This window comes from Balaenoptera acutorostrata, chromosome 20 (assembly GCF_949987535.1).
Source record: "Balaenoptera acutorostrata chromosome 20, mBalAcu1.1, whole genome shotgun sequence".
Lineage (NCBI taxonomy): Eukaryota > Metazoa > Chordata > Mammalia > Artiodactyla > Balaenopteridae > Balaenoptera > Balaenoptera acutorostrata.
The window spans coordinates 2,417,806-2,439,541 of NC_080083.1; the positions used below are offsets into that span (position 1 = coordinate 2,417,806).

The window sequence follows — 21,736 nt, forward strand, 5'->3', positions numbered from 1 at the left end:
TGAGCTCACCCGGGGTGAACAGGGGGCCGAGGCGGCGCTGGGGGCGGGGATGGGGAGCCCGGCCCGAGAGACGGACCGCGCCTCCCCGTCGTTCTCGGGCGAGCCCTGCCGTCCACCGGGGTCCGTGTGTGCGTTGGGGGAGCCCCGAAGCCTGCAGGTCGTCGCCTCGCCCGGCGGCGGCGCGGGGTCCTCTCGCGGCAGGTCCGGCCCTGACCCCCAGCGCCCGTTCCCAGGACGGTGCGAGCACTCGGACCGCCCCGCCGGGTGGGGCGCACGGAGCGCGGGGTCGGCGGCGGGGCGGAGGGGGCGGGCTCGGCCGAGGCACCGCCCCCGCCCCCGCGCCGCCTTCGCCCCGCCCGCCGGCCGGCAGAGCTCGAGCCCCCGGCTCAGACGCGCGGTCCTGGCGCTCCTGGAGGCGCGGCGGGGCCGGGCGGCGATGCCGCTGGAGCTGGCGCAGGCCGCGCTGTACGTGGTGCTGGAGCTGGCGCTGGCCGCGCTGGCGGTGGCCGGCAATGTGCTGGTGTGCGCGGCGGTGGGCGCCTCGAGCGCGCTGCAGACGCCCACCAACTACTTCCTGGTGTCCCTGGCGGCGGCCGACGTGGCCGTGGGGCTCTTCGCCATCCCCTTCGCCGTCACTATCAGCCTGGGCTTCTGCACCGACTTCCACAGCTGCCTCTTCCTCGCCTGCTTCGTGCTCGTGGTCACGCAGAGCTCCATCTTCAGCCTCCTGGCCGTGGCCGTCGACAGGTACCTGGCCGTGCGCGTCCCGCTCAGGTGAGGCCCCGGCCCCCGGCCCCGCGGAGCCCCGCCCGCCCCGGCCCCCGGCCCCCGGGACCCCAGACCCTGCCGGCCGGGGCGCGGGGCGCGCGAGTTCCGGCCCGCAGCCTCCGGACCCACGTGCGCCGGGCCCGACCCTCTCGGCGCCCCGGGCGCGCGTCTCCTTCAGGGTACCCGAGTAGGGACAGCCCTGGGGCCCCGGGGGTGCAGCCCGGCGGGGCACCTCCGGGGAGAGCGCCCCGAGCGGGCGGGAAGGGGCCCGGCGAGCGCTGGGTGGTAGGGTCGGGGAGAGAGGCTCCAGGGCAACCTTGGACGCTGGGACCTGCGTGGGCAAAATGACGCGACTCGCCGCCCGACTTCAGGCTGTACCTGCCGACCCGGGCGGAGGTGCCAGTTAACTTTGGGGAACGCTGCGTGCTTCGTGCGGACTCTAATCACCCCCTTATACTTTAGAGAGAGTTAAAGCGCTTCCCGGCTCGCCAAGACAGCCTGAGAGCCTCGTGCGTTGTGTAGCCTTGCTTATCTGCTGCCCAGTCCCAGCTGCTGGGAAAGTGCCACCAGGGTTTCCAAACGCTGGAGGACTTGCGGGTCGCTGTTTCTCCCACACTCAGAAGGTGTAGGAGCCACTCAGCAAGGGGAGCGGAGTCCCAGGTGTAGCTGGGAGCCTGAGAGCCCGAGCATCACAAGCATCACGTGGGGCTTAATTGAAAGTATTTACTTTCTCTCTCCCTCCCTCCCTCCCTCCCTCCCTCTCTCTCTCTCTCTCTCTCTCTCTCCCCTCTCCCTCCCTCCCTCCCTCCCTCTCTCCCTCTCTCCCTCCCTCCCTCCCTCCCTCCCTCCCTCTCTCCTCTCCCTCCCTCTCTCTCTCCCTCTCTCTCTCCTCTCTCCTTCTCTCTCCCCCCTCCTTCTCTCTCTCTCTCCCTCCCTCTCTCCTTCTCTCCTTCTCTCCTCTCTCCTTCTCCCTCTCTCCCTCTCTCTCTCCCTCTCTCTCTCTCTCCTTCTCTCTCCTTCTCTCTCTCCTTCTTTCTCTCTCTCTCCCTCTCTCTCTCCCTCTCTCCCTCTCTCTCTCTCCTCTCTCCTTCTCTCTCTCCCTCTCTCCTTCTTTCTCCTTCTCTCCTCTCTCTCCTTCTCCCTCCCCCCCCTCCTTCTCTCTCCTTCTCTCTCTCTCCCCCCCTCTCTCCCCCCTCTCTCCCTCTCTCTCTCTCTCCCTCTCCTTCTCTCTCCTTCTCTCTCTCCTTCTTTCTCTCTCTCCCTCTCTCCCTCCCTCTCCTTCTCTCTCCTCTCTCTCTCCTTCTCTCTCTCTCTCTCTCCCTCTCTCTCTCTTTCCCTCTCTCCCTCTCTCTCTCTCCTTCTCTCTCCTCTCTCTCTCTCTCTCCCCCCCCCCCCTTCTCTCTCCCTCTCTCTCTCTCTCTCTCTCTCTCTCCCTGCCTCTCTCTCTCTCTCCCTCCCTCTCTCTCTCTCCTTCTCTCTCTTTCTCTCTCTCTCTCTCTCACACGCGCGCCTGGAGCCCCTTTGGCGTTTCTGAGTTGGGTGAGCTTGGGCTCTCTTTGGGTTTAGAACTGAGACAGGGAAATTGAGTAGGAGAGAAAGGAAGGAATTAATCTCTTGAGTGCCAACTCTGTCGGGCGCTTTAAACTTACATCGTTTAATCCTGCCAGTAATCCCAGAGGTAGGTACCTGCGTCCTGTAGGTGAGGGGAGGACACTTAGGACGGTGCCTCTGAATCCGTGTAGGAGCAGGCCTGGGACTCAGCGCCGGCCCCATGTTCCCACTGTGTGTGGCATCCGTGTTTGGGATGCAGGTGGAGAGCAGACTGCCCTTTCTGGAAGCGGATTCTGCTGCAGTAAATTGGTGGCTGTAGGGGAAGAGTGTTTGAGGGAACTGACAGGGGCGAGGGGCATGCTCCCAGGAGCCTTTGCAGCAGCCTGGCGTGTCGCACGTGCTCCCTGTGCTTTGTGTCCTGGGTCCCAGCGGGGGCAGGAGCCTCCTGCTTGGCCGGGCTGGGAGCCTCCTCTGTGTGTCTGGGCCTTTCCACGTGCTGCTGCCCTCGGCCTGTGACCAGGAGGCCCCATGTGTCCCATCAGGTGTGACAGAGCCCAGGGGTTTCCGAGGACCGGGGCGCACGGCACACGCTTCTTTTCCCGTAGGGGTCCCTCTCCTGCCTTTGGCCCGCATGTTGGTTACTTGGTGGCCTTTTGGACTGTTTGCACCCAGCAGGCAGCCACAAGCCCCAGCCTTGTCTGACGGAAGCCCCTTGGGATTGGCCCTGGCAGAGGTGCAGAGAGACCTCAGCTCAGTGCGAGTTACCGGAAGAATCCCCTGTGCCCCGTGGAGCAGGAAGTTTCCTGAAAGTTTAAATCTGTTAGTTCTTGTTCTGGTCTCTGCTGGGCAGGGTCTTGAAGGAATGGGTGTGGGTGTGTGAAGGTGAAAGAAACGTGAATCACAGGTCCCTAACTTCTCCTTTGCATTTGCTGAAGGCAGGAGGGCGGGATGTAGGCGTGGGGAGGGCAGAGCACCCCGGAGTGCCGGTCCCCCCCCTGCCCTCCCGGCCTGCCCGCAGGAGGTCAGAGGTCTGCAAGAGGTGTGTGTGACCTATCCCAGGAAGGGATGGCATGTGTCCTGCCCCCCTGGCACCCAGCACACCCTCACGGGCTGGAGAGGTCCTCACGGCTCCTGTTTCAGCACTTCCTGGCCTGCTGAGCTAAAAAGCAGATTACAGGGCCGCACCGGGCCCTCCCAAATCAGAATCTCTGGGGCCGGGTGTGTGTGGATTCCAGTATCAGTACGTAACCGGGGACTTCTGGTGCCACCAAACTTCGAGGACCTCTGGGAGTCAGGGAGACGGGGGGCTCCCTTCTTTACTGACCCAGGCCGGGCAGCTCCCACTCGGCTCCGAGGCCCTCCCTGGGGTCACGGGTCAGTGGGAGTGAAGTTGGAAGTGTGCTGGGGAGGAGGGGTCTCCCTGTAGAGGCAGCAGTAAGCGGGGTGAGGGCCAGGAGCTGAGGCCCGCCTCCTACCCGGCGCGAACAGGGCTTGGACTCGTCACCGGTGCCCCAATGCTCTGACCGAGGCCCGCGTGGTCTGCCGTGGGCACGGCTCGAGGCCGCAGAGCCCGCAGCCCTACGGCTGCCCAGCCATCAAGGCAGATACTGACCCGGGAGCATTGCAGGAAAGGGGCGCCCGAGGAGATGCCGGAAACGAAAACGAGAACCTGTGCCGCCCTGCCCCGGCCTCAGAGCGGGGGGGGGCGGGGTCCACACACAGGAGGACACCCGCCAACTCCAGTTCAGGTCCGCGCGCTTCCTGACGCAGGCGCCGGCCGGGGGTCCAGGCCCAGCGGTGCTCTCGGGGGCGGCAGCGAGGGGCTGGGCGGGGCGGGCCGGGGGTCCAGGCCCAGCGGTGCTCTCGGGGGCGGCAGCGAGGGGCCGGGCGGGGCGGGGGTGTCGGCCCGCAGCTGCTCGCTCAGGCGTTTCCGGCGGGAGCCCTTCCTCCTCCCTAATCTTGCTTGTCAGCCGCACCCCAGGCCCCTGGAGTGCCCAGTGGGTCCCCTCTGCCTGCCTGGAGGCTTGCCCTCCCGGCTCCTGGGCCCCGTTTCCCCTGCACTGCGCTGCTGAGTGTCCGCTGGGGCCGCAGGAGGCTGTTTCTGGGGGCGCTGGGCTGGCTGGGCGGGGCAGCAGGATGGCAGGCGCCGTGTCCGTCTGTCCCCGGCTGCTCACCCTCCCGCCCCTTTGCCGCGTGGAGGCGTCTTCTCAGAGCCCGCCATGTCCAGTCTGGGCGGGAGGTATTGGGGACCTCTTAGCAGGACTGTGTCTTGGGTGAGAAGGTGGCCTCCACTGCGCTCCTTGCAGGCGACTGGACTGTAGGGAATTGGCAGGGGGTTTGAGTGTTCTTTTATTTTTATTTTTTTACTTTTTTTCTTTTTTTAAATTGAGCTACAGTTCCCGTACAATAAAATTCACCTGTGATTTTTTTTTAAACATTATCTACTTTTTTTTTTTCTTTTGGCTGCGTTGGGTCTTCGTTGCTGCGCACGGCCTTTCTCTAGTTGCGGCGAGCGGGGGCTACTCTTTGCTGCGGGGAGGGAGTAGTGTCAGCCGCCGCTTAAGTTCGCAGCACTTTTTTACCGTGGCCCCAGGGAACCCCCATCACTCTCCAAACGTGCAAAACGGACCCTCCCTCGCCGCTCTCCCCACCCACATGCCGGCTGTTCCTTGGTTTCCTCGCCAGGAAGCTTCTCTGACACGCCGTCCAGCCTCACGGCCTCCACTTCCGTTGTCACCGCGTCCCCCCCGTCAGGCCACCCCTGCAGGGCCCCCTCTTGGTCGGATCCGAGGGTCCCTCCTGGGCCTCGTCGCCTGTGCCCTCTGGCAGCTCTGGACCAGCTCCTGCGGGGAGCCCCACCCCACCCCCTCCTGCTCCCCTCCGGCCCATCTCCAATCCGGAGGGCGCCTGGGGTCCCGCCCCCTCGCTGCGGGTAGTGTCCAACCAGCTGGACGTTCGTGCAGGAGCCCCTGGGGCAGGGGGAGGTGGAGGCGGAGCCCCGAGCACCTGGGGGGTGGGGGTCGGGGGAGGGGGTCCCCCGCGACCTTGGGCTGCCCTGGACCGTGGTGACCAGGAGCCCCTCTGCGGAGGAGGCTGCGGCCCTCGGGCCCTGATGCTGGCTCAGCAGCCCCGCAGGGACACAGGGCCGGGCTCTGCGGCTCAGCAGCGTTTGCACAGGATTCTGGAAAGCACGGGTCGCCTTTGATCACGTGCAGAAGAAGTGTGTGTCAAGGGGCAAAGTTAACTGCGTTTGCACAGGCAGACGAGCTGTGACCGCGGGCACCCTGTCTCCAACTCGCGCTCACCTGCCGGCCAGGGTCACGGCGCCGGGGCAGGGACACGTGGGCGGACAGGTGTGCTCCGGACACCCCAACGCGGGACACGTGGGCGGACAGGTGTGCTCTGGACACCCGAACGCAGGGCACGGCTGTGAGCAGCAGCCGCTCTTTGACCTTTTCTGGGCCCCGCACACGCCTCACCTCGGTGAGCCCCTGCGGCAGCCTTGTGGGGGCGATCCTGCCGCCTCCAGATCCGCAGGTGGGGAGGACAGGGCGGGGCGAGCCTGTGTCCCCGGGAGGGAGAGGCTGCAGCCTTTAGGCTTGAACGAGGGGCGACCCCGGCGATCGTGAGCCGGACCCTTTAAATGTCACCAGGACAAAGAGGACACAGCGGAACAGCGCCGTGGCCAGAGGGGAAGGAGGCGGAGGTGCCTTGGCAGGTGCGTAAACCGTCGCAGGATGTGACTCAGCTGCCGGGACCGCGGGAGCCTCCCGGCCACCTCCTCCTTCCTCAGATGCGGGAAGTCAGGCCCAGCCTTTTCTGACGCTTCCGATTCATTACTGACCCCCAGGAGCTGGGCTTCAGTGTGGTTCTTACCCCACCCCCGGCCCAGGAAGCCCGTTAGCAGGCTGTGCTCTTCGCCTCTGAGGCTGACAGGCTGGAGACACTGCCGTGGGCAGCAGGGGCTGAACAGCAAAGGGCAACTGTACCTTCTTTGAAAGAATTGAAGTTAGCAACAGGCTGTCACGGGCTGAGGATGGCCTTCCAACTCGGCCCGGCTGACAGGGGGCGGTGGTCTTTCTGGAGGGCTGATGCCAAAGTTTCATGTTGGAGAAGGATGGGAGGATGGAGCGTTTCGACGCGGTAGGGATTGTGTGGGAGCAGCGGGCTTGCCGGGCCTCAGGGTCGGGGTCCCAGCACAGCGGGTCCAGGGGGGCCCAGAGGCTTGCTGAGAAGTTTGGGTTTTGTCCTCAAGGCACTGGTAAGTCCACGAAGGACTTGGTTTTGTTTGTTGTGTTCTACGTTAGAAATCAACTAGTGTGAAGAAGTAGGTATTCAGAAGCACAGAGGGTTCCAGAGGGAAAGGCCGAGTGGCCCACACCAGCCCCTCTGCCTGGCAGCCCTCCCACACCAGTTCCCAGGGCCACTCCGCCCTCCATGGTGACAGCTGGGTTTGTGCTGCCATCTTTAAACAGAATCTGTTGACTGCCTACCACACAACACTAACCCTGTTCCTTCCAATCTGTTATATTTTGATTTTTTCCTGTGGATCCTATTTCAGCCTCTATTTCTGATTCCATCACATGTAGGCAGTAGCTGTTAACTGTCAAGAAAAATGAGGAAAAGTGTACCACCCTCCCTCCCCCGTCTCTCCACCTCTGCTGTCACCCTGTCTCTACCTTACTTTGGACAGGTAGGAGGTTTTACTTTCCAAAGGTGATCCATGCGGTAGTAAAGAGAATGAAACCATATAAAAGGGTAAACTGGGGGAAGTCAGTCACCCAGTCTGACCTCTGATTTCCCATTTGCCTGTTAGAGGCAACCACTGCTTCTTAGTGTTTTTTTTTTTTTTTCTGCACAAATTACATATTGAACACATTTATATTATACCATTGCTTTTACAGTGTCAAGGTTAATATCATTTGCATTTTATTCTGTATCTATAATAAAGTTTCCTGCACTTTGTAGAGAGTTTCTGAAAAGTGGAAACCGATACCTGGCGCGTATAATGTTCTGCGTGCGTGTTTCTCACTCACCCTGAGCAGAGCAGGGTGACTGGAGCAGAAATGCCCTCCTGTCACTAAGTCCATCTCCTCCAGGAGATGGGTCTCATGGCAGGTCACGTGGGTTCTGTCTGTAGGTGCCGCTCACTGCTCGGAATTACGCCCCATTTTAGTCAGCCTTGTGTTTGGATCATGCACTTCCCACCTGGAAATTAAAGGACGACCCAGCTCCTTCACATTCTCATCGTGGAGGGTGCACGGTGCTGCGCTGGTGTCATGCTGGGTCTCCCCCTCATACTCTTGGGGTGCCTCTGCCATTTCTTGCCCCCCCTCCCGCATGTTTTCTTTCCTCTTTCTGGGATTCCACATGTTTGTCTGTATACCATCCATAGGTAGCTTTTTCAGGACGTGGGTTCTTTCATGCCAGCGACGTTCTTCTTTCTCACATGTGGTTGGTAGTTGGACCGGATACGCTCAGAGGCTTGAAGGCATTGCTCTAACACCCAGGGTGCCCAAGAAGTCCGACGTCGGTGTGATTCTTCTTTGTCACTCTGTTTCCTCGGAAGCCTTTGGGATCTTTTGCGTTGCTTGGTGTTCTGAAATTCTGCGAGGTTGGGTCTAAATATTGACTTTCAGCTTTTCTCCTTCACCTGGGGATGACGCCTTTCCAGTCTGAAGACTTAGGTCTGTCTTCAGTTCTGAAATCTTAAAAAAGAATTTCCTAGAGTATTTCCTTATCTCCATTCCGTCTGGTTTTCCTTCTGGGATTCTTGGTAGGTAGATGGAGACTTCCCCTCCTTGACTGTTTCTGTCTTTTAAATGTACTCTTACATATAAGGTTCCAATACTTTTGTCTTTTGTTCTCCCCTAGAAGAGTTCCTTGACTTTCCCCCCCTAGTTCTTCTCTTTTTGTTTTTTTTTAATTTTAGCATTCATATTTTTACTTTTGATTTAAGGTTAAATTTTTTGGAGTCAATTTTGAAAAACCACGTTTGGATTCACATGGTTCGGATTCTTGCTGTGGCACAGACTGTATATAATCAAAACTCTTCCTCCGACCCCATCCTCCGTCACTGGGTCTCGAGCTTCAGCTGGGGAAGGGTGGGGACGTGAGGGATACGTGCCCAGCTACAGGGGAAGTGTGGGCGTGATGCCTGAGGGGTGAGGCCGCCCCAGGCTGGTCAGCAGGCGGCCTTCCTCTTGATTTCTGCTCCTTTCCTAAATCCCGCCTGGAACCTGCTGTCTGCAAGGCTGGGACCTCTCTTCCCGGTCGACCTGTTTCTGGCTTAGGGCTCCATGCCCCATCCTGATGAACCCGTCTGCCTTCTGGCTTCTAGAAACTCATCAGAATCTCTGGTCCGCTGGATGTCGCCTTCCACCTATGTTTTTAGGATGATTACGAATTTATTTCCTTTTGTGTTTCTCAGGGTCCTTTAAACGTGATTTTCTGAGAGGTGGCAATTAGGTGGGACCTGGAAGGCCAGGGGAGGATTTTCATCAGGAGTTCCTGCGGTCAGGTTTGCATCATAGAGCGGCCGCTCTGATGGACGGCAGGGGCGTGGACTGAAGGGCAGCCTGCTGTTATCCAGGAGAGAAGGAAGGACGCGTGCCTGGGGCAGAGGCCGTGCGGGCAGAGGCAGAGTCTAGGGAGCCTCAAGGCGGTAGCGCCTGGACTTCTCCACCGGGGAAGCAGGCTGACGCGCCGTGCCAGCCAGGAGGTCGGGCAGAGTCTGCAGCAGAGGGGCCACGGGGAAAACCGTGCAGCCGACCAGGAGACCAGGACGGGAGGACCCCCGAGACCAGAGGTGGGCCCTGGGGGTACAGTCGGTGAACGGGGACCAGAGACGCGGCTGGTCGGGGCCGGGCTGGCGTCCGCCTGGACCCCACGCGCTGAGCGGCGGGCCCGCGGCGGGGACACGGGGTCGCAGGGGTGACGGGTTCAGGAGGACTCACTGACTGGGCAAGATGCTGGGCCCGAGGAGAGGAAGAAGCCAGGTGAGCCCAGGCTTCTGGGCCGCCAGGTGGCCCATCCCAGAGGCACGGGGGCTGTTAAGGCGCCCGCGTGGGGCGGCGCTCGGGGAGCTCCAGGCTGGGCGGCCCTTCCCGGCTCTGGATCCAGCCCCTCCTGACAGCATCATTCCAGACCCAGCGCTGTTTAAACGTCCGCAAGCTGCTCTCTCCTCCCTCAGCCCCACTGGCTTTGCTTTTGGCCGGTCTGCTCCCGCCCTGCCCCCCACAAGGCTCCCCAAAGCCGCTTTCTGTCCCACATCTTGATTAACAGTGCTGATTTTGACACCACCGACGCCAGCACCGAAGCTGCCTTTTTTTTTTTTTATAATGTAGAGTCTCAAGCGCTAGTGAAAGGCATCACAGACCAGGTGCTGTTGGCTGCACGTCTTCAGCCCACCTGCAGCCAGGTCTCTTTGGTCCCCCCTCTGTTTCCTCCCTGTTCCCAGCGCCAGCCCTGCATCCTTGCTGCCCCTTCAGCCCTCTTCGCACCTGGCGACTGCTCCTTCCTTGACCTGACGCTGCCGCACCTGGGGACAGGGCCGGCCTCTCCCCGGCTCTGGTCCTTTCTCCCGCCTCCCCCGACCCCTCTCCCGCCTCCCCCGCCCCCCTCTCCCCTTTGTGTCTCTGCTTTGCTTCCCAGGACCCCCTCGATTCCCTGGCTGAGGTCAGGCCTTTGCACGTGCCATTCTCCCTGCTTGGGATGTTCTGCACCTACCGACTCTTGCCGATTTTCACGACACTCTCTCTGGGAGGCACCCTGGATTCCCTTGCAGCTCTCTGCATACTTGTGGGTATTTTCCAGATTATTTGTCATTGGTTTAAGGTTGCCTTTCCTTCTTCTTTATAAGCAGGGCTCACGCTGCTCCCTCAGCATCTCCAGTAGGCGGGTCCAGTTACTAGTGTGTGACGTGCCTAGGGGTTGTCCGTGTGTGTGTGCACATGTGTGCACACATGTGTGCTGGGGGGACCTGCCCTGATAGGGATGGACCAGCTTGTTGTTGAGACACGACAAGCCCGTGGAGGGTGTCCTCAGGGTAAGGCCGGGAAGAATGGAAGACTGACAAGGAGAGGGAGGGGAAAGACATACTGGCATCACCGAGAGGGGTAAATAGCTCCTAAGTTTGGCGTTTTCAGAAGTCATGAGAAACGTAGTTTTTTAATACATACACAAGCACACACATACTGCATTCATTTTGTACTTTTTAAAAAGTCCCTGCTATTAAAAGATATATTTGTATATATGTTTCTATATCTGTGTATATATATATCTATATATAGATATATATAGATATATATATATAGTTATACACACACACATTTGTATCCATTTGACTAATCTAATGTGGTCTGTGGTTTCAGAAAGAATGAGTCATTTTGAACTAGTGAGTTTTTTTTCACAACTTCTAAGTTGCAAAACTGACAAATGCCCACATTGTTCGTATTTTGCTACATTCGCTTTCTCTCTCTCTCTCTCTCTCTCACACACACACACACACACACACACACACACACACTCAGGAGCTTTAACACTGACATGGTACAGTCTACAGTTAGATGTCCCCATTATCCCAATCATGTTCTTTACAGTTTTTTAAAAATTCAGATTCCAATAAAAGGTCACACGTACATTTAATGTGTTCCTTTGGTTTTCTTTAATCTGGAAGCATTCCTCAGTCTTTTTTTCCCCCCCCTCTCTTTCAAGGCAATACCTTATTTTGAGTTTGGTTGTTTCCTTATGATTAGATTCTCAAGTTGAACATTTTTGGTGGGAATACCATCTACCTGATGGTGTGTCCATTCCAGCCCATCACGTGGGACGGCACATGGAGTCAGTCTCCCACTGCTGTTGTGTTAAATCTCATCACTGCTAGGGTTCATCGCTGTAAAGGTGTGTTTTCCCCGTTGATGATTCTTGCTTGATCAGTTATTACCATGTCAAATGGTAATTTTATTTTTTCTCATTCCTTCCACTGTATCAATTGGCCTTCTTCTGTAGAGAAGAGGTTTACTTTTCTCTGCTCTTCCTTAAATTATTTTTTTTACATACCAGTGGACTTAAGGAATTTTATTTGCATTTAATGTGTTACAATCCATACCTGTTATTCACTTTGATGCCCAAGTTTGGTGAATGAGAACCTGTTCAAGCTGACTTCTGTTTGAGCGTTCCATCACGTTTTTGAGCACTTCTTACTTTCTGGCACAGAAAGGTTTTTCAGGCTCCATTGTATTTTCTGGCTTTGGAATCAGCCATTTCTCCAAGGAGCCCTGTTTTCTTTCAGTGGAGAATGGTATTTAGAAACCAAGATTCGGCAGGAGTGCTCATGGCTGCTGGAGTGTCATTTCTTCTAGGCCCTCGTGATGAACACAGCTAGGAGAGCTTTGTTTTGTTTTGTTAAATAACGACTTGGAAGAACTCTTGCTTGCAGTAGAATGCCATCTCACTAACGAGTAGGGATGACTGAGTTAAGCAGGTCATCACTTGGCGACTGTCATCATAATAACTGGTTCAGGGAAGAACAGTCAATAGGTGATAAAACTCACTGGTGAAAGTTTGATGAGGGCCAAGATGTTTACAAAATCTCAAAGTCTGTGCACCACAAGGTACAGCTGATCACAGAGGGCTGAGCAGTTCCAGTGGAGAAGCCTGTGGACGTCCCCATGAGCAGTTATCTTCAGAGTTACCGTCGCCAGTAGCGGGATGCCGCGTCAGCCGATGCCGCGTGTCCCCTGACGTCTAACTGGTTGTTAGTGTGTGTGGTGTCTGACGCTTTTGACAATTAACGGTGTATCTGAAGCGCAGTGTGTTTCAGCCCCAGCCATGGGAGGAGGGTACCTTTGCGGGGAGAGAAGATGACAAGGTATCCTCTTTCTTCTCTGGTCTGGGTTCAGGCAGTGGGCTTTTCTCTCGGCGGTTCTTATTTCACGTCAAGGAGACCAGAGTCTGGAGCCCAGCGACCCTGGGCTGTCCCCAGGTCCCACCCGATATAAGAGACCAAAATAGGAGCCTCGCCAAGAACCAGCCTCAAAGGCGAGCTCTGGGGGACCTGGTCCTGGCCACCACCCTCCATCTCTGTAGGCCACTCTGGACGGCCTCCTCTGGCCGTGCTGACCGGGTGTGGACAGCTGCCCACGTTCTTTCCTGCACTCTCCATCTGATGCTCCCGGGTGACCGTGAAGGACAGGTGGCATCTCTTCCACCCGCCTGCACCTTGGCAGCGGCTCGGCTCAGGCCCCCACCGGGACTCAGGCATGTCTGAACTTGGTGGAGGGGATGGGGCACCCTCAGGAGCCAGAGTGGCTGAGGGTCCTGGCCTCCTGGGAGGAACTCAGCCTGAAGGGCAGCTCCGGCGGCCAGAGCTTGTCATCCGGCAGGTGGGCAGGCGCTGTCCTGGCCTCCAGCGGCCCTGCAGGCTCCAGCCGTGACCGTCTCAGGCCGTGGAGACGAGGCGGCTGGCCCTCAAGACATTTATTTACCACAGACGGTAGACGGGAGACCCTCCTCCCACCCCTAGACCTGAACTTCACGTAAACAGAACCAAACAGGTCTTTTTGTGTAAAAATTGTTTTATTTGTTCCTTACATGTTTGCGAGAGTTCCTCGGTGAAGTCACGTGGGTCTTCGGCTTTCTTTGCGGGAAGGTTTATGGATCCTGGGTCTTGAATGGGCGCAGTGCAGAATTGCTACTGCTTCTGTCCGTGACAACATCTGAAACCCCCGTTACCTTGGCGGGAAGCAACTCTTCAGCCTCAGAAGGTCCCTCTTGTGAGCTACAAGCTGGAGCTCGGGACACGTCCACGCGCCCCGCGGCTTGTTTGTCTAGAGCTACCGGGTGGGTGTTAGGCGGGTGCGTGTGCCCAGGAACCAGAGCGCTGTTCCTTTCTTACAAAGTCAGGCTGGCGTCGGGGCTTCCCTCGCCAGGCCCGGTGCAAGGCGTTCTGGATGCGAGCGTGAGTGAGGGGGAGTCCCTGCCTTTGAGGAAGTCTCGGCTCCGCGGGAGGGGACAGCCCTGCAGCCCCCGGGAGGCTCTCGCGAGGGGGCCTGGGGACGCGGGGCTCCTCGGGAGCCCAGGGCTGCGCTTCGGGGGAACGTCTGTCCTGTGAACGGGACGCACACGCCGGGTGAACGGGGGAAGGTGTTGGGATGGCGCGGGCACTGTCTGGGTTCATCTGTGCTTCTGCCCGGCCACGAGGAGCAGGAATAGCGGCGTTCGCCTGGCCGGCGTCAGCGGGGGAAGGAAGAGCCCTCGGTGTGAGTGCCGTGCAGCCCAGGGCGGCTCCCAGGACGGGGGAGGGAAGCGGGGCCCGGGCCTCCTGCGTGGGCACCCGCTGCCCGCAGCCCTCGCAGCGCGCGGCCGCAGCGCCTCGTCCGGCTGCGTTGCCTTGGCACCCGTCGGCCTTGCTCTAACTGCACTTTTGCAGGATTTCCGTTAGACTTTCTGGGGACTTTTTAAATATTCACCGCGGCAGCCTCTCCTCCCCGTGGGCCTGCCTGCTGGGGGTCCAAGTTATTTTGTTAGTGCTGTAGTTATAACGCTTGGTAGGTGTTGAGTGGTCCGTCCTCACCCCATTTTCACGTGAGTCCCCTTATTGTTCGTGTGCGATTTTAGAGAATATGACGTTTTCTGAGAATGTATATGTTGCTTTGGAGCAGAAGTGTTTCTATTACAGAGAAATGAAACTTGGGAGCGAAACAGAACATAAAGAAAAAAGTCCCTAAGGGAACAATCAGCAATTTTAAGAAGCAGAACAGAACTCGGGGTGTATTTACTTAGTGATATGCGTTTATAAAGTGCTTTGCACACACGATGTCTGTGTTCAAAGGCCCCACAGGGGCGGGTTCTGCAGCCACCACTGTCCCCGTTTTTCTGAGAGCAGAGCTCAGGCTCTCCCCAGCCCCTGTCTGGACTCAGTGTCACTGCCAGGGTAGCTGCCCTTGGGGATCTGCTGCACTCAGAATACCCGGAGCGCTGGGAATTCTGATTTCCGAGGCTGAGCGGGCGGCCTGGTCTGAGCCGAGGGCTCCAGAGCCAGAGGAGGGGGGACCCTGGCCCAGAAATAGGCCAGCGCTTGTTAAGCAGCGCTTGGCAAGCCCTCCGTCATGATGTGAGCCCGGGCGACCACACTGCTTCCTTTTGTTGTGACTGTCTCTGGATCCGGCTCCTTAGCTAATGAGCCTCTTTCATGGAGAGTGGGTGGGTCCAGCACAGCAAGCGGCACAGCCACTTCCCAGAGGGTGGGCTCTCCCAGGACACCCCTTTTGTGTGGGCTGGAATTGTTCCTGCTTGCTTGGAGTAATAATGCCGCCTACATTTCCTCTATTCATCGCCTTCCATTTACTCCTCCTGCACTTGGGGCGGATGTAGGAAAGGACACGTTCCCGCCGTTCAGGAACGATGTGGGGGGCACGCGCACGCACACACACACACACACACACACACACACACACGAGGATGCTCTGAGAGGCCCTGGTGCATGGGGAGCAAAGGAGCGAGGGGTGGGCAGGGTGGGAGCGGGGCGCTCAGGGAGAGGACAGAGGCCCGGCCGGAAGTGGGAGACGAGAGGGTATGGGGGAGGAGAGCGGAGCCCACCACCCCCCGTGAGATGCCAGAGACCCCGGGGGTCGTGCCCCCAGCCTCCTGCCCGGCGCGGGGACACCGGCCTGCTCTCCCCGGCATCCCTGGCCGTCTCCCACCCGTGCCCGGGTCCAGGCAGCGTCTCGCGGACACGGATTGTTCTACCATCGTGGGGCTGCAGCTCCGGTGCTAAAAGCGCGTCTGCCTTTGGAGCCCACGTCCTCCTGTGGGTCTGGCTGAGTCCGCCAACAGAAGCGTCTTGCTGCCGCCTTTTAAGGACTGCCTGCCGAGCGGGCAGCAGAGGCCTCTGCCGCTTCCCAGGTGGCTGGCCACGGAGTTGGGGGCGGAGGATCCCTGGAATGGCTGGGAGCTTTGGCCAGGGCAGAGGGCAGCAGAGCCGGGGCTGGGGGAGCGGGCAGCTGGGAGCTGTGAGAAGAACCACGGGGTCCTGAGCAGGAAAGTGACTGCTTTGGGCAAAACCGGAATCAGATCGGGTCGGAGGGTTTGTGTCCTGACTGCAGTTCAGGGGCAGCAGGCCAGTCATTTAACCGTGGGCGCCTCAGCCTGCACACCTGTAGCTGGCGATGGTGCTCTGACCTCACGAGGCGGGGGGTGCGCGGGCCTGCTGCCTGCAGAGCCGCGCTGAGGCGGGGCGGCCGCGTGTCTGACGTGCCCTGTGCAGCTGGGGGCTGGGGGAGCGTGTAGGCATGTGTCTCCCGCAGCCCCCAGCGTGTCGTGGGGCCGTGTGGTTCAGAGCTGCTAGGACGGGGGCGTCTGTGAGCCCTGTCTTTGCTGTCGTCCTGCTCCACGCCAGCACCTTCTCTTGAGTTAACCACGGAAGCAGTTTCCTAACTGCTCTGCTTTCCTTCTGGCTGCCCGAAAACTCAGTCTCCACAGTGAGCTTTACACAGCTGAAACCAGTGCCGTCCCCCCAGCGTGCCTCGAGCCCCCCGTGGCATCCCGCTGCGCTGGGGTATCTGAGTATCAAGCTCCAGCCCCTTCCCCCGGCCTGGGGACGGGCCCGCCTCACCCCTCTGCTTCTCTAGGAAGGTGAAACCCTTTCCTGTCTGGAAGCCGTGCACATTCTGTTCTCTCTGCTTAGAACGCCTTCTCCCCGCTTTTCAGAGCCTCCAGCCCCCTCCACCTTCGGCTCTGCTGCCTAAGAGGCTTCCCTGACACCCTGTGTCCAAGCTCTTCCTGGTTTTCTCTAATCTGCACCCTGTTCCTTTTGGTTTGGCCAAACTCCTTCTGACTTGTGATTGTACCTTTTGAGTGTTTACCTGTTTATTTTCTGTCTCTTCTGTTAGCTTCACAACCCTCGAGGGCTGTGATTCTGTTTCCAGTGCCAGCGGAGTGTGTGGTACAAAGGAAGAACTCTGAATAAAATAATGAACCAGTAGGGGAGAAAGGCCCTGGTGCAGGGGGTCACAGAGAAGGCTGGGACCAGCTGCTCCCCGAATGAAATCAGCTGCTATTCCTCATCGAAGACGATTTAGCATAAAAGTAGTTTTTCATATGTGCAGGATCCAGCAGTTTTGAGAAGTTAAGATGTGGGTGGATTCCGGCTGTTTTGAACTCTGCCAGGAAGCCACCCCCTGGGACCCCTCTGTGTACAGAGGACTCCGTGTCTAATATTGCTTAGGAAAAAGTCACGTAAAAGAAGCAGCATAGGGACTTCCCTGGTGGTCCAGCAGTTAGGACTCCGTGCTCCCAATGCAGGGGGGCCCAGGTTCGATCCCTGGTCAGGGAACTAGATCCTGCGTGCCGCAACTAAAAGATCCTGCATGCCTCAACGAAGATTCCGTGTGCTGCAACTAAGACCCGGCACAGCCAAATAAATAAATAAGTAAATAAATAAATATTAAAAAAAAAAAAAAAAAAAGGCAGCATAACATGGTGTAAGGAACAGAGGCCTGAAAGTCCTGACTTATTGGTATTTGGTTCTTGTATTGCCTTTGTTACTTAAAGACTTTGTACGTCTGGTTCCTCATTTGTAAAATAGAGAAGTTGGACTAGAAAAGATGAAAGTCCCTTCCAGTTTGTATGAGCGTGCTTTTGGCTACAGGTAACAGTGACTTAAGCAATCAAGACCATCAATTATCTCTTGAACTACAATATGGAGCCATGATGGTTCTAGGGTTGGTGGAGTGGTTCAAAGACACCATCAAGGGCCTGGACGCTTTCCTTCCTTCTGCTTCGCCATTCGCTTTGTTTTCGGGCTCATGCCTCATGGTCACAAGATGGCTGCTGTGGCTCTAGGCATCACAGCCTCCCATAAGAGCATCAAAAGCAGAAAGGGATGAGTATGGGGAGGAGCTCTCCTTGTGGGTCTCTCTCCTTTTATCAAGTAAAACTTTTCCTGGAAGTACCCTAGCAGACTTCCTTTAGTCACATTGGCCAGAACCACATCCCGTATCCATCCCAGACCATGACTGACAAGAGAATATGCTTATCCCAGATCTTACTCATCCCCCGGGGCTGGTCTGTGTTCAGCTGTACACAGCTCAGTGCAGTTGAGTCCCGTGAACAGTGGAGGCGTGGCTGCCTCGTGGGCCTGAAGTTTTGTGACTCCTAAGTGCTTGGCCTTCAGGAGGAGGTGGCCTTGTTACCCTGCAGGGACTGACTGCATTCTTCACGTCTCTGGCAAGGCAATGGCCAGGAATAACATTTTTATAAGAAATGGCTTTACATTCCTGCATGAGGGAAGCAGAAAAGATTTGGAAATAGATGGATTTATTGGCCCAGAAAAGTTCAGCGAGCAGCTGCACCCAGCAGGTCCTCTGTAGTCAAGACCCCACAACTGAGCTGCCCTCACAGGGAGCAGAGAAGGTGAGGGGTCACTGTCAACATGAGGCAAGACCTCAGTTAACTGCCCCGCAGACTGGACCAGTTCCGCTGCCTGGCCAGGCCACAGCATCAGGCATTCCCAATAAGCAGAATCCCGTTTTAAAGCTGTCTGGTAACAAGCCAGGAATGCGTTTGTAATTACTAAGAACCTCCTATGTGCCAGGCACTATGCTAGCTCCTGGGGACACCGAATCAAAGGGACAAGGTCCAAGTCCTTAAAAGGTTGAACACCTGTAAGAGATAAACAAGCTCTATGACAGGTGTGTGTCTGGGGCCAGAGAGTGGGAGAGGCCACCTTTGCCTGTGAAGTGAGCAGGAAAGGAGGTGACCTTTGAGACAGGAGCGCGGCCGGGCCAGGACGCAGCAGCTGTCGGGAGCAGCAGGCAGGGGCACTTGGGGCTGCGGCCTGAGGGCTCCGTGGTCCGTGCTGAGAAGTGTGAGCTGAATCCTGCAGGCGAAGGAGATCAGACGCTTCCCACAGACGAGTCTTAAGATAATGTGTATCCAGTTATTTCCCAGTTTTCTTCCCAGAGGTTAAGTAAAGATTTTATTTCATTTTTTTCAATACATTATGTTAAATACATATTATGGACCAGTTATGAATAGCAGAGTTTATACCTTTGCTATAAACCATATATGGACTACCTTGTAGCAAAAAGTCCAGAATGTGTATTACGATTTCTAGATTTTAAATAAGATTTAATGGTCTAAAAATTACTAAAAAGATTTGATATTTGCTAAGTTCTTTCCAAATTTTTATCAGCTTCGCCGCTAGCCGAGACAGCCAGGGACGCTGCTAGAACTCTCGTTCTCCAGCATCTTACCGGGGAATTCAGGGGGATGACTCTTCCTAGGGTGTTGGTGGGAGACGGACCAGAAGGCTTCTCGCCCAGAGTCACCAGGTGAGGCTGCCTGACTCCAGGGGCCTGCGGTCCTCACTTGTCGGGCGTTTGTTCAAGGGCATCTCATCAATGAAGCCTCCCTGCCTGACCTCTTTAACACTAGTCCCTGCCACAGCTCACCTTCCTCACTCTTTTTCTTTTTTCACACTACACGTCTCCTTCTAACGTACCGTATAATTTACTAACCTATGCTTGTTGTTTCTTATGATCTGTCTCCCCTGCTAGAACGTAAGTCCCTGAGAAGCAGGGGTCTTGTGGGTTCCGTTCCCTGGTGTATCTCGACCCCCTACAACTGTGTCTCATAGGAGACCTAGACCCAAGGTCAGTATCTGGGTGATTAGAAAGCAGCCTTTAAGAATTCTCCACTTGTTCTCCTTGACCATGATTTGTCATTAGACAGAGGTGAGTTATTAAGAATGAAAATCTTATTGAGCTTGTTAGAGCAAAGCTGTTTATACCTGTTTGCAAGCTGTTAGTGTTGAGGGTAAAAGGCCACGGTGCCCTCTGAAGCTGAACAGCAGAGGTTGTTAGGGGTAAAGGAACAAAAAGCAGAGGTGGGGTCCTGGACTTCGGTGGCAGAACGCTGTAAGCTGACGGTAACAGATGATGTTCTTTTCAACAGGTATAAGGGTTTGGTCACTGGGGCCCGAGCAAGAAGAGTCATTGCTGTCCTCTGGGTCCTTGCCTTTGGCATCGGCCTGACCCCGTTCCTGGGGTGGAACAGGAAAGACAGTGCCACCAATTGCACGGAGCCCTGGGATGGGGCCACAAACGCAAGCTGCTGCCTCGGGAGGTGTCTTTCCGAGAACGTGGTCCCCATGAGCTGCACAGTGCGCTCCAGTCCCTTTGGGTGCGTCCTGCCCCCGCTGCTCGGAATGCTGGTCCTCTACGTCAGGATCTTCCTGGTGGCCTGCAGGCAGCTCCAGCGCGTGGAGCTCATGGGCCCCTCGAGGACCGTCCTCCAGCGGGGGGTCCACGCGGCCAAGTCCCTGGCCGTGATTGTTGGGATCTTTGCTCTGTGCTGGCTGCCGGTACACGCTATCAACTGTGCCACGCTCTTTCAGCCAGCCTGGGCCAAGGAGAAGCCCAAGTGGGCCATGAACACGGCCATCCTCCTGTCGCACGCCAACTCGGTCGTCAATCCCATCGTCTACGCCTACCGGAACCGAGACTTCCGCTACGCGTTCCACCAAGTCATCTCCAGGTATGTTCTCTGCCGGACGGACGTCCGCAAGAGTGGGGACGGGCAGGCAGGGGCGCAGCCTGCTCTCCAGGTGGGCCTGTGACCGAGGCTCTGGCCTCTTTGAGGAGAAGGCACAAGTTCAGTAACAAAGCGACAGGGCACGGCTGGCGGAGTCTCGCCGGAAGGACAGCTGCACCTCGCAGGCCAGCAGGTCGCCTCTTCGGAGCGCTTCCCCGGGGGTACCGCCTACCCAGTTAATATGCACACGTTACTAGTAGGTTCCGAGGGTCAACAAATGTGGTTATGGTTCTCTGGCTGCTCTTGTAGATGATGCTGACGACTTGAATGGATTGTAAAAGAAAGTTTTGTTTTTTTGAGAGTCTACCTCTTTCATGGTAGAAAATGACTGAAACTATTTTACTGTGGAACACTGTGAACTATTACAATACAAATATTTTTTAACTTAGCAGGCAATGGAAAAAGTTGGACATACTAAAAATATATACTTGTTCTGAGGAAGGTGACCAGGAAAATTAAAAGTATAATTCTTCAATCAAGACACTGCCATATTAGGGAAATGATAGTCTCATAAGTTCTTAAGTAGAATATCATCAGATGACAGGTTTGATAACAATCTTTTCCATGTACAGCAAACCACCCTAAAGGAAGAAACTGGAGAAGTGGGATCCCTCCGCCACCAGATTCTGTGTCCCCCTTCCAGAGCTAGATAAGTGAATTTTACTTCTCTCCCAAGTTCAAGTTTGGCCAAGTTGCTGGAATCCAAAGTGAAAATTTTACGAAGGAAAGTTAGAGAATTGTGTTCACGTATGAGGTGAAATAAAAATAAAACTTAAAAAAAGAAATATACGGTTTAGGGTGTTGCACCGGCCTGCTGTGCAGAGCTCACCTACCTTCTGTTCTTTATCCTGAAATAAGTCTACACCCGAGCCCAAGTTTGCCAAGTAGCACAGTCTTGATAGGTTTTATTGGCCACACCTCGACCTAAGAGAAGGCCCTGCCACCACAGAGCCCTGTGCCGTCTGGGGCCTTTCCCACAGTCATTCATTAGCGCTTCATATTCCGGGGCACAGGGCTGGGGGGTGTCCGAGGCTGCAAAACCATCTATTTCACCTGTCTGGTCGCTGACTCAGTTCCTTCTGCAGTAACCCTGCGTAGATGCTGCAGGCCCACGAACCCCTAGAGAGACAGGGAAAGCCTGTCCTTCTAGGACCCTGTTCCAGCTGTGGACAGCCTTCCCCATGAGAAGTTACTGTCCTGTGCCGAAATCTGTCTCGTGTTCCTTTCCATCCGTCATTGCTCCTTTGCTCTCTCTTGGGGTCCAGATGACTCCCGTTTATCTCCCTCCCAACATCCTCTTGGGATCTCTCAGCCTTTTCTGGCTTGTTACAAAGCTCAGAAGTGCCTGCAGAGCAAACCGGCACTTCCTTGTCCTAGGTGCTACCTTTCTCACAATACAGCCTATTTAATCAGCTATTTTGGCCTCAACACTGTAGATTCTGCAGCCCACTGAAACCAGAACCCTGATGTCTTTTTATCTTTGCTGCCATTTAGCCACATCTCCGCTCTAACCTTTTATTGCAGAAAAATTTTCTGGACCCAAGAAAAAGGACTGATGCTTATTTATCTAAACTTCAGCTTGCTGTTTCACCTACTGTTCCAACCTCTTAAGAATTACTAGTACTCAGGCTTCCCTGGTGGCGCAGTGGTTGAGAGTCTGCCTGCCAATGCAGGGGACACGGGTTCAAGCCCTGGTCTGGGAAGATCCCACATGCCGCGGAGCAACTAGGCCCGTGAGCCACAACTACTGAGCCTGCGCGTCTGGAGCCTGTGCCCCGCAACAACAGAGGCCGCGACAGTGAGAGGCCCGCGCACCGCGATG

At 56.5% G+C, this 21,736-nt stretch overlaps 1 protein-coding gene across 3 annotated transcripts; it reads left to right on the forward strand.

Moving 5' to 3' along the window:
* Window positions 1–373: 373 nt before the first annotated feature.
* On the forward strand, window positions 374–20,611 carry ADORA2B (adenosine A2b receptor). Of its 3 annotated transcripts, XM_057535575.1 has the most exons (3): window positions 374–774; window positions 19,276–19,857; window positions 20,487–20,611. In XM_057535575.1, exons 1-3 carry the CDS (start codon window positions 437–439, stop codon window positions 20,497–20,499), a joined length of 933 nt encoding a protein of 310 aa, XP_057391558.1. In that variant the 5' UTR covers window positions 374–436; the 3' UTR covers window positions 20,500–20,611. The 3 variants fall into 3 exon arrangements, with proteins under 3 accessions (XP_057391558.1, XP_057391556.1, XP_057391557.1); XM_057535573.1 differs by lacking the exon at window positions 20,487–20,611 and having other exon boundaries at window positions 19,276–19,939; XM_057535574.1 differs by lacking the exon at window positions 20,487–20,611 and having other exon boundaries at window positions 374–747; window positions 19,276–19,939.
* The last annotated feature ends 1,125 nt before the right edge of the window (window positions 20,612–21,736 follow it).

Bases quoted from the DNA above. Each gene is read 5' to 3' on its own strand.
- ADORA2B (XM_057535573.1), top strand. From the start codon at position 437: ATGCCGCTGGAGCTGGCGCAGGCCGCGCTGTACGTGGTGCTGGAGCTG. The intron at 775-19,275 runs GTGAGGCCCCGG...TCTTTTCAACAG, and splicing joins GCCGTGCGCGTCCCGCTCAG to GTATAAGGGTTTGGTCACTG.